This window comes from Hemiscyllium ocellatum, chromosome 19 (assembly GCF_020745735.1).
Source record: "Hemiscyllium ocellatum isolate sHemOce1 chromosome 19, sHemOce1.pat.X.cur, whole genome shotgun sequence".
Classification (NCBI taxonomy): Eukaryota; Metazoa; Chordata; class Chondrichthyes; order Orectolobiformes; family Hemiscylliidae; genus Hemiscyllium; species Hemiscyllium ocellatum.
In genome coordinates this window covers 57655088-57668779 of record NC_083419.1, presented here as the reverse complement: position 1 = coordinate 57668779, position 13692 = coordinate 57655088, and the positions used below count along the sequence as shown (strand labels likewise).

The 13692-nt window shown below is 43.2% G+C and overlaps 1 protein-coding gene across 5 annotated transcripts in view; it reads right to left on the bottom strand.

Moving 5' to 3' along the window:
* Positions 1 to 13692, bottom strand: part of LOC132824993 (A disintegrin and metalloproteinase with thrombospondin motifs 20-like) — a 383141-nt gene that overhangs the window by 276736 nt on the left and 92713 nt on the right. For all 5 annotated transcript variants that reach the window (XM_060839950.1, XM_060839951.1, XM_060839954.1 and 2 more), the window contains one exon: positions 282 to 550. In XM_060839950.1, coding sequence (XP_060695933.1) covers positions 282 to 550 — 269 coding nt within the window. The remainder of the gene's footprint in view (positions 1 to 281; positions 551 to 13692) is intronic.

Below are 13692 nucleotides of genomic sequence, written 5' to 3'. Positions count from 1 at the left end.
ATATTAATTTTGGTGTGCTAAACTTCCAACTTGAAACAACAGTCCTTTAAATTGATCATTTCGAGCCTATTTCATTTTCACTATATTTTAAATTTAATTTTCACTGGATGCTTTGAAGTTGCTTCATCCTACAACAGCTGTAATTCATATGCTGGAGAAGCGCAGCAAGGATGTAACAGCTTTTGCAAAGCAAACAGCAGATAAATAACCTTTTTCCACTAGTATTATTTCACTCGCATTCATACAAACACATACAACCATTTACAGATATATATACTCACTATTGACATAAGTGTTAAAATGTAGTGCTGCAAATTCCTCCCGTGATGTTGCGCCATTTTGTTGTCAGCAGTGACCATGATCTCTACAAATCTTGGATATGACAAAAAGCGTTTTTGTCTTGAATGCTGCTGGGTGGCATTGCCCAACAAGGTCTCTTCAGTCTGAGGATGTGTCGGTCTAATCGCAGTCTGTAAGATATCGAGGTGCTCTCTAAAACTGCTAGCTTTGTGCATCTTCACAAGTCTCTTCTTCCTTTGATGATATTGGTCTGAAATAGAGAGAAAGAAATAAATAAAACTAAGTGCGGGAGAAAGAGGAGAAGACAGTCTTAATCAATGCGTGGGAATCAAAGCTTCCCGATCAGATCTGGAGTCAGGGAGGGCTGCCCTCTCTTTACAACCTTGAATGTGTGTTGTCCAGAGCCTTTTTCTGAGTCTGTTAGGAAGGATGCGAGCTTGAGAGGGGTGATTTTCCCAGGCAGTGGTTGCCTGTAGATCAAGGTCTCCCTGTACATGGATGATGTCGTCGTTTTCTGCTTGGATCCACTGTCAGTGCACAGCCTCATGAGCATCTGTGACCAGCTCAAACTGGCATCCGGAGCCAAGGTAAATCAAGGTAAGAGACAGGCCATGTTTTGTGGGAACTGGGCCGACAGTTCTCCCTTCACTGCCAGAACAGATTACCTGAAGGTGCTGGGAATATGGTTCAGAGGGGCTAAGGATTGTGCAAAGACTTGGGAGGAGCTTATTACCAAGGTGAGGCAGAAGCTGGCTTTTGGGAGCACCACTCCCTCCCCATTGTGGGTAAAAGCCTGGTCATCAGGTATAAGGCACTTTCTCTGTTGTTGAACATGGCACAAGTCTGGCCCATTTCCCTGAGCCGTCTTCCATTTCATCTGGAGGTCTAAGATGGACCACATCCACAGGGACATCACATACAAAACTCTAGATAAGAGAATGAAGAATGTACCCAACACTGCCTTCATCCTGATGACTACCTTTGCGTACACACCCTCAGTTGCAAACATCAAGTGTCTCTAGGTACGGATGCTCTACCTGTCCCTGGTGTTGTGAAGGATGGGACTGGCATCACTGCTGTAGAACATTCCAAGTAATTGGACTGTTCCATATTACCTTCCCTTCATGGAGAAATTTGCAAAGAAAAATACCTTGGCCACAAGTCAGGAAGTGGTCAGCATGTAGCGTCCTCAAGAGCCTACGAGAAAAGGAGAGGGTCGTTCCTTGAGCGGAATATTTGGCAGAATGCCTCATCACCACAACTTTCCAATAAGCACCAAGACACTGCTTGGCTGGTGGTGAGAAAAGCACTACCTGTGAGATTCTTCACGTATATCTGGTCTCTCTGTGCCAACCAGTCTACACCGACCCTCCGAAGAATAACCCACCCAGACCCATTTCCCTCTGACTAATGCACCTAACTACTATGGGCAATTTAGCATGTCCAATTAACCTGACCTGCACATCTTTGGGTTGTGGGAGGAAACCAGAGCACCCAGAGAAAACCCACACAGACACGGGGAGAATGTGCAAACTCCACACATTCAGTCGCTCGAGGCTGAAATCGAACCTGGGACCCTGGTGCCGTGAGGCAGCAGTGCCAACCACTGAGCCACTGTGCCGCCTCTAAAGACTACAATTAAGAAACCCACTTACTTAAGATCCAAATTATTTAATTAAATTGAATAGAGAAGGCTGAACAGGTAATGGGTTGTAGCTACAGTAGGTGGGAGCTGGTAGATGCTGGAGTGATCTAGTGATCTACAGCAAGTATTGGCTGCTCAAGGAACTACAGCTCAAGGCTGATGAACTGCAGTGCAAGTTGCTGACACCGTGATACATCAGGGAGAGAGAGAGTTGGCTGGACGCTGTGTATCGGGGTCAGTTGCATCCCTTAGATATATTAGATCAAAAATGTTTCATGGTGAGGGCCAGGAATGTGTGACCGCAACGGAGACAAGTTTGGGGATCATGAATTTAGCTTTGGAGGAGTCTTAGTGAGTCCCCCTGCCCAAAAGGGGAATTCATTAACAGGGGGATTGGGTTTAAGAGCTACGAGGTTTTGCTGCAGCACTCCAAGTCTCTGGTGAGACCATACTTGGAATATTGTGTCCAGTCCTGATTGCTCTATTATAGGACAGATACAGAGGCTTTGGAGAGGGTGCAAAGAAGGTGTACCAGGATGCTGCCTGAACTGGAGGGCTTGTCTATGAAGAGAGGTTGACTAAGCTTGGACTTTTTTCTCTGGAGAGGAGGAGGAAGAGAGGTGACCTGGTCGAGATATATAAGGTAATGAGAGGCATGGATAAGAGTCATTAGCCAGAGACTTTTCTTCAGGGCAGGATTGACTGGGATGAGGGGTCATAGTTTTAAGATATTAGGAGGAAGGTATACAGGACATGTCAGAGGTAGGTTCTTTATGCAGAGAATTGTGAATGGATGGAATGCGTTGCCAGTGGTGGTGGTGAAAGCAGAGTCATTAGGGACATTTAAGCACCTGCTGGACATGCACATGGATAGCAGTGAATTGAGGAATCTATAGGTAAGGCTTTTTATTTTACATTAGGATTAATCCTCGGCACAACATCATGGGCCGAAGGGTCTGTTCTGTGCTGTACTTTTCTACGTTCTATATTCTAATAGAGAAATGAGATTGCAATGTGGGAAAGCATAGTTAGGGGAATAGATACTGCTCCTTGCAGCAAAGACGGAGGGTCCCACAGGCTATATTGCCCATCTGGTGCCAGGGTTAAGAGCATCCCTCCTGGGCTAGACAGGAAATTGGGGTGGTGGTTTGGGGGGGGCAGAGTTGGGAGAACCAGGGTGCAACCGTCCACATAGTTACCAATGATACGTGTAGAATTAGGAAAGAGATTCTGCTCAGACATTATAAACAACTTTTGGGTTATATTAAAAAGCAGAACTCCACAAATACATTATCCTCCATATGTCCTCAATTTAAATATGGGCAATTATAGAAGCATGAAAAAAGAGTTATCTAAAGACGGTGGGAAAATTGAGGGAAAAATTATTGGATGAGCAATGACTGACATTTAAGTAGATATTTCATAACGCTCAGCAAAAAAATTATTCCAGTAAAAAAAACTCATGAACCACCAGTGATTAACAAAGGCAATTCAGGAGAACACCCAACAAATATTAAATTAACTTGGAGAAGGGGTCATCGTGTAATCTGTCCAAGTTGCTGATGATGCAAAAAGAAGGGGGGTTTGGGGGGACATGTTGTGATGATTAGATTAGATTAGATTAGATTAGATTACTTACAGTGTGGAAACAGGCCCTTCGGCCCAACAAGTCCACACCGACCCGCTGAAGCGCAACCCACCCATACCCCTACCCCTACATATACCCCTTACCTAACACTATGGGCATTTTAGCATGGCCAATTCACCTGACCTGCACATCTTTGGACTGTGGGAGGAAACCGGAGCACCCAGAGGAAACCCACGCAGACACGGGGAGAACGTGCAAACTCCACACAGTCAGTCGCCTGAGGTGGGAATTGATCCCAGGTCCCTGGCGCTGTGAGGCAGCAGTGCTAACCACTGTGCCACCGTGCCACCATTCCACTGTGCCACCGTGCCACCATTAAATTAGGACAAAAGCAACCTCAAGCAGATATAGTGAGTGGGCAAGAACTTGATAGATGGAGTTTAAATGTAGGAAAGTGTGAGGTTATGCACATTGGCAGAAAGAATCAAAACACAGAAAGTTATTTAAGCAGAGAAAGAGAGATTCCAAAGAAAGTGCAGTGCAGAAGGACCTGGGTGTTCCTATGTATGAAACACAAAGTGTTGACATGCAGACGTTGTAAGTAATTAAGAATGCAAATGGAATTTTTAGCTTTAATCCTAAAGAGTTGAAGTTTAAAAATAGGGAAACCTTAAAAATAGGGAAATGTGAGGCAGTACATAGAGTACTTTGTGTCTATCTTTAAGGAAGGACATGTTGGCAGTGGAGACAGTACAAAAAAGATTCACTCGGATTGATTCCCACGATGAAGGGGTTATCAAGACCACCTAGACAGGTCAAGCCTTCATTCACTAGAGTTGATGAGAATGATTCTGAGGGGGCTTGACAGGATAGATGTTGAGAAGATGTTTCCAATAGTGGGGGAGTCTCAAATAGCTCCAGAATGAGGAGACACACTTAAAGCTGAGATCATAGAATCATCATGGAATCCCTACAGTGTGGAAGCAGACCATTTGGCCCATCGAGTCCACATCGAGCACCCCACCCAGTCCCACACACTACGCTATCCCTGGAACCCTGCATTCCCCATGGATAACTCATCTAATCTGCACACTATGGTCAATTTAGTATGGATAATCAACCTAGCCTGCACATCTTTGGATTATGGGAGGAAACCAGAGCACCCAGAGGAAACCCACACAGACATGGGGAGAATGTCTGAGTGAAATTTGCACAGTCACCCAAGACTGGAATTGAACTTAGGTCTCTGACGCTGTGAGGCAGCAGTGCTAACCACTAAGCCATCGTGCCGCCCCATGATGTGAAGAAATTTCTTCTTTCAGAGGGTAGAGAATGTCTGGATTTCTCAACCTGAGAGTTGTGGATGCTCGATCATTGAAGGTATTTAAAAGGGACCTACTGCAATGAACTTCTGTGCATGGAGCTCCTTCAGGGTTGGAATAAGCAACAACCTCCCTGCTTTTCATCCACTGTTACACAGGGAAGAGACCCACAAAGACATCTTATATTCTCTCTTGTTAGAGAGAAGCAGGTAGAGTTAGCCTAAGACTATATGAACATTGACAGCTTCCCCACTTTTTGACTGTACACATGCCACATTGTGATTGTTCACATGTTCAATTCTGAAACAGACTACACCAAAGAGGGAGTCTCCTCCCTCAACCTCCAGCTGGTGTGACCATGCGATCAATGTCTATGATCTTATCATGATGCTTCCATCCTGAAGCCATCCACTGTGCCCTCCAAAGTCAAACAACAGCAACAAACTGACACAGAGTGGTATGTGTGTGGAATGAACTGTCAGAGGAAGTGGTGGAGGCTAGTACAATTACAGCATTTAAAAGGCATCTGGATGAGTACATGAATAGGAAGGACTTAGAGGGATACACATCAGTTTAGAATATCTGGTCAATAGAGACGATTTGCACCGAAGGATCTGTTTCCATGCTGTGTAACTCTATGATTGCAGTGACAAATCAGCACAAGGTTATTCACCAATGGCATGTCCCTACTTGGATGCATAGCCAACTGGGCAGCAAAAGCCATTCTCCCACAAGAAATGTGTTAGAGTGGACCAGCATTTTCTCAGCCTGGACTAATGTGTAAGAGCCCAGCAGTGAGTATGTCGCAGGAACTTCAATAATCTGCAGGATGCTGCACAGCCTCAATATCATGAGAGTCGACCTCCAACAACAGTTACACAGGCAACAGTTGGGAAGGAGCAGCTCCAGGAGATGGTGACACCTAACACTGCCCTTTCCAGTCTTGGTTATCCATGAACAAAGTTCAGAATCACACAACACTAGGTTACAGTGGATACCTAGCAACCCCAAAATGGCTTAAGAGTGACAGCAATGGGCGAACGAAGGCTGTCATTCTGATAGAGAGCAGAAGCTTCATGCTCTGCAAAACCATGGTGACATATCGCAAGGTGGTGTCTCAATAATCCCAGTAATGTGTTGGAGGACAGATTGCTGGACTCCTGGGGCATCCTGCTAGCCTCTTTGAGCACTGGCATTTCAGCCATGTCAGCAGCTCTTCGCTGGATTGATTAGGCTCCTAACTCTGCAAAAATCTCAGTGCCAAGTTGGTACTTGACATTTTTTAAAAACGTAATCATTCATGAATGCGGGTTTAACTGGCTAGGCCAGGATTTGTTACCCATCCTTAATTTCCCAAGGCCATTTAAGAGTCAACCACATTGCTGAGAGTCTGGAGTCATATGTAGGCTAGACTGGGTAAAGACAGCAGTTTCCAACCTTAAAAGACATCAGGGATCCAGACTAATTGTCAGGGAAAAGACCGTCAGCAATGGTTTTGTGGTCATCATTAGATCCTTAATTCTAGACTTTTTATTGAATTCAAATTGCAACAGCTACCATGGCGGGATTCAGGCTCAAGTCCTCATGACATTACCGGGGTCTCTGGATTAATAGTCTAGCAATAATAACTCGAGGCCATCATTCCCCCCTGCACGGACTCTTCCATGATCCTTGACTTTGTTCATGGCTTTCAGGTGGATCTGTCAATTCGGTTATATGCTTCAGGTTGCAACAAAAGTCTTTGCAACCACACTTGGGATATTGCATTCAGTTCTGGCAGCCTCATTAAAAGGAAGGATGTGGAAGCTTTAGAGAAGATCCAGTGGAGATTTACCAGGATGCTGTCTGGACTGGAGGGCATGTCTTAAGAAGAAACGCTGAGGGAGCTAGGGCTTTTCTCATTGGAGCGAAGAAGAGTGAGAGGCAACTTGATAGAGGTGTACAAGATGACGAGAGGCATAGATAGAGTGGATAGCCAGAGACTTTTTCCCAGAATAGAAATGGCTATCATGAGGAGGCATAATTTTCAAGTGATTGGAGGAAGGTTTAGGGGAGATGTCAGACGTTGGTTCTTTACTCAGAGTGATGGGTACTTGGAATGCCCTGCCAGCAGTGATTGTAGAGTCAGATACATTAGGGACATTGAAGCAATAGCACATGGATAAGAGTAAAATGAAGAGTATGTAGATTAGTTCGATACTGGAGTAGGATAAAAGGTTTGCACAACATGGAGGGCCAAAGGGCCTGTCTTGTGCTATACTGTTCTACGTTCTAAGCAAGACTTGGCAATAGAACCACTATTCAGTACTACATTAACTGCAGCTCATTGTCACAAGTCCCAGAGGATACCAGCAAGTCACAGCCACCAGATGCCTGCTCAGGTTTCCATTTGGCTGGAAAATGGCAAACTACATATAAATGAAATGAAGTTAGGGAATAATGAGATGTTAGAGCTTGCAACTAGGCTTCTTGCCACTCACTGGTGAAATTGTCGTCTAGCTGTTGAAACCTTGGGTTGAAAATCAGACTTCTTCCTCAACATTGACGATCTCATGTTTCTAGTCTCATATTTTTCTGACTGACGCACCATTGCGCCCTTGGTTCAGAGGTTAGGTAAATTCCACTCCATTAGAAAACAATCAGCACTACAGTTACCTTGTTTGATGAGAGAGAGAGCATGAAACAGAGTGTGTGAGAGAGAGAGCGCATGCGAGACAGAGCGACAGAGGAGTGGGAGGAGAGAGAAGCTACATGGAACGCAGGTGAACATCAGACCAAGCAGACCACCAGAGAACCAATCCGACAAAAGCCATGAAAGGTTCAAAAATTGTGTCTCAGAAATATTGATGGAATTTAAAAAGGAAATAAAGGAGCCATGAGTTCAAGTTAGAAATTCATTCACACACAAAGAATAATTGACAGAAGGGTTGGACACGTTGGGGGATGGGGGTGAATTTCACCAGAAATTGGCTTGGTGTCATTTTCGACTTGGTTTCATGGAGGGTTTCTCCTTATGAGTATTCTCACACCACCTTCCCAGACTTGCCATATAAACTATGCACCACTCCCCAATGACATCCAACCCTCTCACCAGAGTCAGAAGCATGGGCCACTAAGAGGAACTCCCAGGGTTCCCGGCCCTGGCACCATCTTTAAAGTCCAGCCATGCACCCTACTCAAGCATGGAGGGGTCTGCAGCCACTCTGCACGGTCCATTTTATTTGCCTGGTCACGTTAGACTGAGGGCAATTGACATTCTATTCATATGAACCAGGAAGTCCTACTGGACAGAGACTGGGTGCAGCCATTGCCCATGGAGCTGTCATGAGATGCTGGTGACTTACAGATGTCCAGAGGAGCAAGCATTGAGCTGGAGGTGGCAAGGATCCGTTTAGACTTGCATATCAAGAATTGTCATCATCTAGTTTCTAACTGGTGGGTGGGAGAATAGAAAATTACAGGGATGCTTTACGACACAGTAATGTAACTGGCCACTCACTGCTCATCAATGACCGTCTCATTTCACTGGTCAACATTTAGTTGGAAATGGACTTTTTGCTCTTCACGGTGTGTAGCTCCTCACTGTTCAACTCATACAATTCTCCTACATTTCTTGCCAATGCCCTTGTCATTCAGCATCTGGCAAGATTCTGCCCAGAAAGTGCAAAGGAGAAAAACTGCCTGAAATTGTTTAAAGAAATGCCTGTTACTGCAGTAAGATTCCCGTCAGTACATGTGTTTGGAAAGGCAAGGACTGATTCGGGATAGTCAACATGGTTTTGTGCGTGGGAAATCATGTCTCACAAACTTGATTGAGTCTTTTGATGAAGTAACAAAGAAGATTGATGAGGCCAGAGCAGTAGATGTGATCTATATGGACTTCAGTGAGGCTTTCGACAAGGTTCCCCATGGGAGACTGATTAGTAAGGTTAGATCTCATGGAATACCAGGGAGAACTAGCCAGTTGCAAACAGAAATGGTTCAAAGGTAGAAGACAGAGGATGGTGGTGGAGGGTTGTTTTTCAGACTGGAGGCCTGTGACCAGTGGAGTGCCACAAGGATCGGTACTGGGTCCTCTACTTTTTGTCATTTACATAAATGATTTGGATTCGAGCATAAGAGGTACAATTAGTAAGTTTGCAGATGACACCAAAATTGGAGGAGTAGTGGACAGCAAAGAGGGTTGCCTCAGATTACAACAGGATCTTGACCAAATGGGCTAATAGGCTGAGAAGTGGCAGATGGAATTTAATTCAGATAAATGAGAGATGCTGCATTTTGGGAAAGCAAATCTTAGCAGGACTAATACACTTAATGGTAAGGTCCTAGGGAGTGTTGCTGAACAAAGAGACCTTGGAGTGCAGGTTCATAGCTCCTTGAAAGTGGAGTCGCAGGTAGATAGGATAGTGAAGATGGCATTTGGTATGCTTTCCTTTATTGGTCAGAGTATTGAGTGCAGGAGTTGAGAGGTCATGTTGCGGCTGTACAGGACATTGGTTAGGCCACTGTTGGAATATTGCGTGCAATTCTGGTCTCCTTCCTATTGGAAAGATGTTGTGAAACTTGAAAGGGTTCAGAAAAGATTTACAAGGATGTTGCCAGGGTTGGAGGATCTGAGCCACAGGGACAAGCTGAACAGGCTGGGGCTATTTTCCCTGGAGCGTTGGACACTGAGGGGTGACCTTATAGAGGTTTACAAAATTATGAGGGGCATGGATAGGATAAACAGGCAAAGTCTTTTCCCTGGGGTTGGGGAGTCCAGAACTAGAGGGCATAGGTTTAGGATGATAGGGGAAAGATATAAAAGAGACCTAAGGAGCAACCGTTTTCACACAGAGGGTGGTACGTGTGTGGAATGAGCTGCCAGAGGATGTGGTGGAGGCTGGTACAATTGCAACATTTAAGAGGCACTTGGATGGGTATATGAATAGGAAGGGTTTGGAGAGATACGGGCCGGGTGCTGGCAGGTGGGACTAGATTGGGTTGGGATATCTGGTCGGCATGGACGGGTTGGACCGAAGGGTACACCTCTATTACTCTATGACCTGGTTGTGTTATGTAATCAAAGATGCCAGCGTTGGATTGGATTGTACAAAGTTAAAAATCACACAACCACCTGATGAAGGAGCATTGCTCCGAAAGCTAGTGCTTCCAATTAAACCTGTTGTACTATAACCTGATGTTGTGTGATTTTTAACCAACTACAGGTGAGTCGTATCATGATTTGCATCATATTATTTATTTATAAATTAGCTTTTAAAAAAAAGTACTTTTGCAAAATGTTTGCTCTATGAAGGTACGCCCTTTCATTCCCTCTCCTTCTGCCCTGAATGCCTTCATCAATAAGGCAAACGACTCCTAAGATTTCCCATCTATTGTAATGGCATGCTTTAGGGTACAAAAGGCATCAATCACAGATGAGGGACAGTGTGGAAACTTCAGCGTGTGCATTCATTAGAAAATGTAGATGGATGGTTCATCATTCCACAAAACATTTATCACAGGATCTCATGACAGCCCAACTACTTCAAACTAATTAATGACAACTCAGACACCTCCTTGACATGATTAGTCACTGCAACATTAGAAGCAGACAATATTTTAGGAGTGGAATCTGTAAACATTGCAGCGCTGTGCAAAGTATGAATGGCCTTCTTTAAAATGAAGACTGTAAAGAGATGTTTTGACTAAACTATGCTGACTCTTGTGAACGTGCAGGAAAGAATATTTCAAGTATGATCAGTTAATGCAATCAAAATATGATTTTTTAAAACTTATTTGAGAATGACTCTGAAATTATAAATCTATTAAAAGCATGACAATTTATATTTATGTGACATAAATGGTGGTTTGTGATTAGAATTACAAAAGAAGCTGTTTTTCAGTCTTGATTTTCATGGCTATAGGAATTCTAAAGCACTTAATAAAGTAAAACAATGCTGTTCTTAAAAAGTAATATCAGGAAATGTATCAAATAATTTGCATAAAAGAGGACTGAGTAACAGCAGAGACAATAACTTGTAACCAATTTTAATACTGTTTGCTAATGATTAAATGTTGAGCAGTTAATTTTCAGTGTTTGATGCTAGCAGGCCATAAAACATTAGGAAATCAAATGTCTTTAAACATGGATTGCAAGGAACATATACCACAGCTGTTGGTAGTAGACTAAGCAGACTGGGAGGACTCCAGGTAAAATCAGTACTCTAAGAGTTAGGCAATCCCAGCTGAAGTTGTGGTGAACGTGTTGTCTTTGGGACTAGTGTCCCAAATCATGAATTAAATGGCAGACAAAAGCGTTTACCTTCTTAAGCACAAGAATTTTGTCACCTAGCCCAATGTTACCAGTAATCAGTCTTTTTAAGGGACATATAGACCCCAATCATGAAGGAAAATAAATGCAATGAAACTTACAGGTGACATATACTGGTCCAATTCATCTTGTCTATTTCAAAATGGAGACCCAGTACAGCAAGTATATTCACTAGCAAATACTACTGTTTTTAATTATGGTTTATATCCCTCTGGGAATCTACTGCTATGATGCATAGATATACTTTCAACATTATTTTTACACCAATGTTAACAGGATCAGTCCATTCATCCCAAGGATTAGTGTTGATCCTTCTCTAGAATCTCGTCCCATCTTTTCTCACTACGTATGCCATCATAACCTTCCATTCTCTTTCTTTCTCAAACATTTGGCTAAATGGGCAGGGACTATTTTCCCTAGAGCATTGGAGGCTGAGGGGTGACCTTGTAGATGTTCATAAAATCTTGAGGAGCATGGATAGGGTACAGAGGCAGGGTCTTTTCGGTGGGGCGAGGGAGTCCAAAACTAGAGGACATAGGTTTAAGGTGAGAGGGGAAAGATTTAAGAGGGACATAAGGAGCAAATTTTTCATGCAGAGGGTGGTGCGGGTATGAAGTGAACTGCCAGAGGAAGTGGGGGAGGCTGGTACAATTACAACACTTAATAGGCATCTGAATAGGTACATGAATAGGAAGGGTTTGGAGGGCCAAATACTCACAAATGGGACTAGATTTAATTAGGATATCCGTTTGGCACAGATGAGTTGGACTGAAGAGTCTGGTTCTATGTTGTACATCTCTTTGATTCTAATTGTAACTGTATCTACACTTTTAGCTTCAATTCCTCTCTGTGGCAGAGTGCTCCAAATTTTTATCACTCTCTAAGTGAAGAATTTCACTCAGAATTCTCAATTATATTTCTTGGTGGCTGTCTTTATTAGATCATCCATATTCCTCTTTAAAACTAAGTTATATTTACAATTATGAAAGAGAGTTTGGGATCCAATTCTCACCACCACCAGGCAAAAAGAAAATGCATAATTGCGACTTTCAGTGTTTTTAGCAGTTTAATGAGTAAAGGGTAAAATAAAGTCACCACAATGTCAGAGGATTACAGAGCTGCTCTTTCATTAAAGGGAGATAACTGGTGGTGAGATTAACCCAAGGGTCACCATGCCTCAGGCAAGGGCTGAAGTTGAGATTGTGGAATCTTCAGTGACCTTAGCTGGTACAGGGATTTAACCCACACTGTTGGCATCACTCACCAGCCTTTGAACCAACCTCCATTGGCTGTAAAACATTTTGAGGCCTCCAATAGTTGTGGATTGCTCTTTATCATGACAGATCTTGCTTCCTACTCATTGTCCTGCTAGAACAACTAACAGCCTTTGAGAGAAGTGTACATCAACCAGGCAGCTCATTACAATTTCAAGCAGAGGCTGACTAACTTGGAGGAACAGAACAGGGTTACAACTGATGTGTTTTATTTGAAAAGCATCTCAGTACATTTTCCTCCTATTCTGAGCTCAACACCTGAAGCAAGTGACCTTCTCCAGAGGCTAACTAAATTACAGACTAATTACTGTAATGTAACACCATAACAGGGAAGTGATGAGAGATTAGAGTGTGAGCTGCTACCGGCTCCAGGAATATGGAGCAAAGCAAACTAGTTGGGTTGTTAAGTAGTTGAAAGTTCGAAATCGATAAAAAAGAAATAAAAAGAGATTAATTTAGAAGGAGAGGTTGGATTGGCTGGAAGCGTAACTGGTTGACTTTCTTGAGGTTTATAAAATTATGAGGGGCATGGATAAGGTGAACGCCAGGTATCTTTTTCCTAGGATAGGGGATTTTAAGACTAGTGGGCATTTAGCAAGGTGAAAGGTGACAGATTTTAAAAAAGACATGAGGGGCAATTTTCTTTTTAAACAGAGTAGTACATGTGTGGAACAAACTTCCAAAGGAAGTGTGGATGGGGACACAGTTAGAAAATTTAAAATACATTTGGATAAGTACATGAAAAGAAATGTTTGCAGGGATATGGGTCAAGCGCAGGCAAGTGGGATTAGTTTAGTTTGGGATCATCATTAGCATGGACTGGTTGGACTGAAGGGTCTGCTTCTGTGCTGTATGACTCTAGAAGTAAATAAACTTTACAGCTGTTGCTATAACTGGAGTATAATTTTTTTGCAAACCATAATTTGCATTCATGTTTTCTTAATAAAGATTTAGCATGCTAATCCTGACCTGCTGTCCTGTTGGGGGTCTGCACTTTCTGTTCAGTAAACTGAACTTTAACCTATTTTGCCATGATTCATCCCCATGATATAGAGAGAGCATTCCACTTAGCTGAAACTCAGTCTCTTCGTTTGACCAGTGAATACTTTCCACGGCTGCTCTCTCATTCTTCCCAGTACAGGCAGTGACCCCAGGTCCCCCTCGGAGAGTTTAATTTCTTTTGCATGCAATGACGCGTTCCTGCAAATTTGTACCTGAGCTAATTTCACACAGTTCAGAGCCTGTTTTAA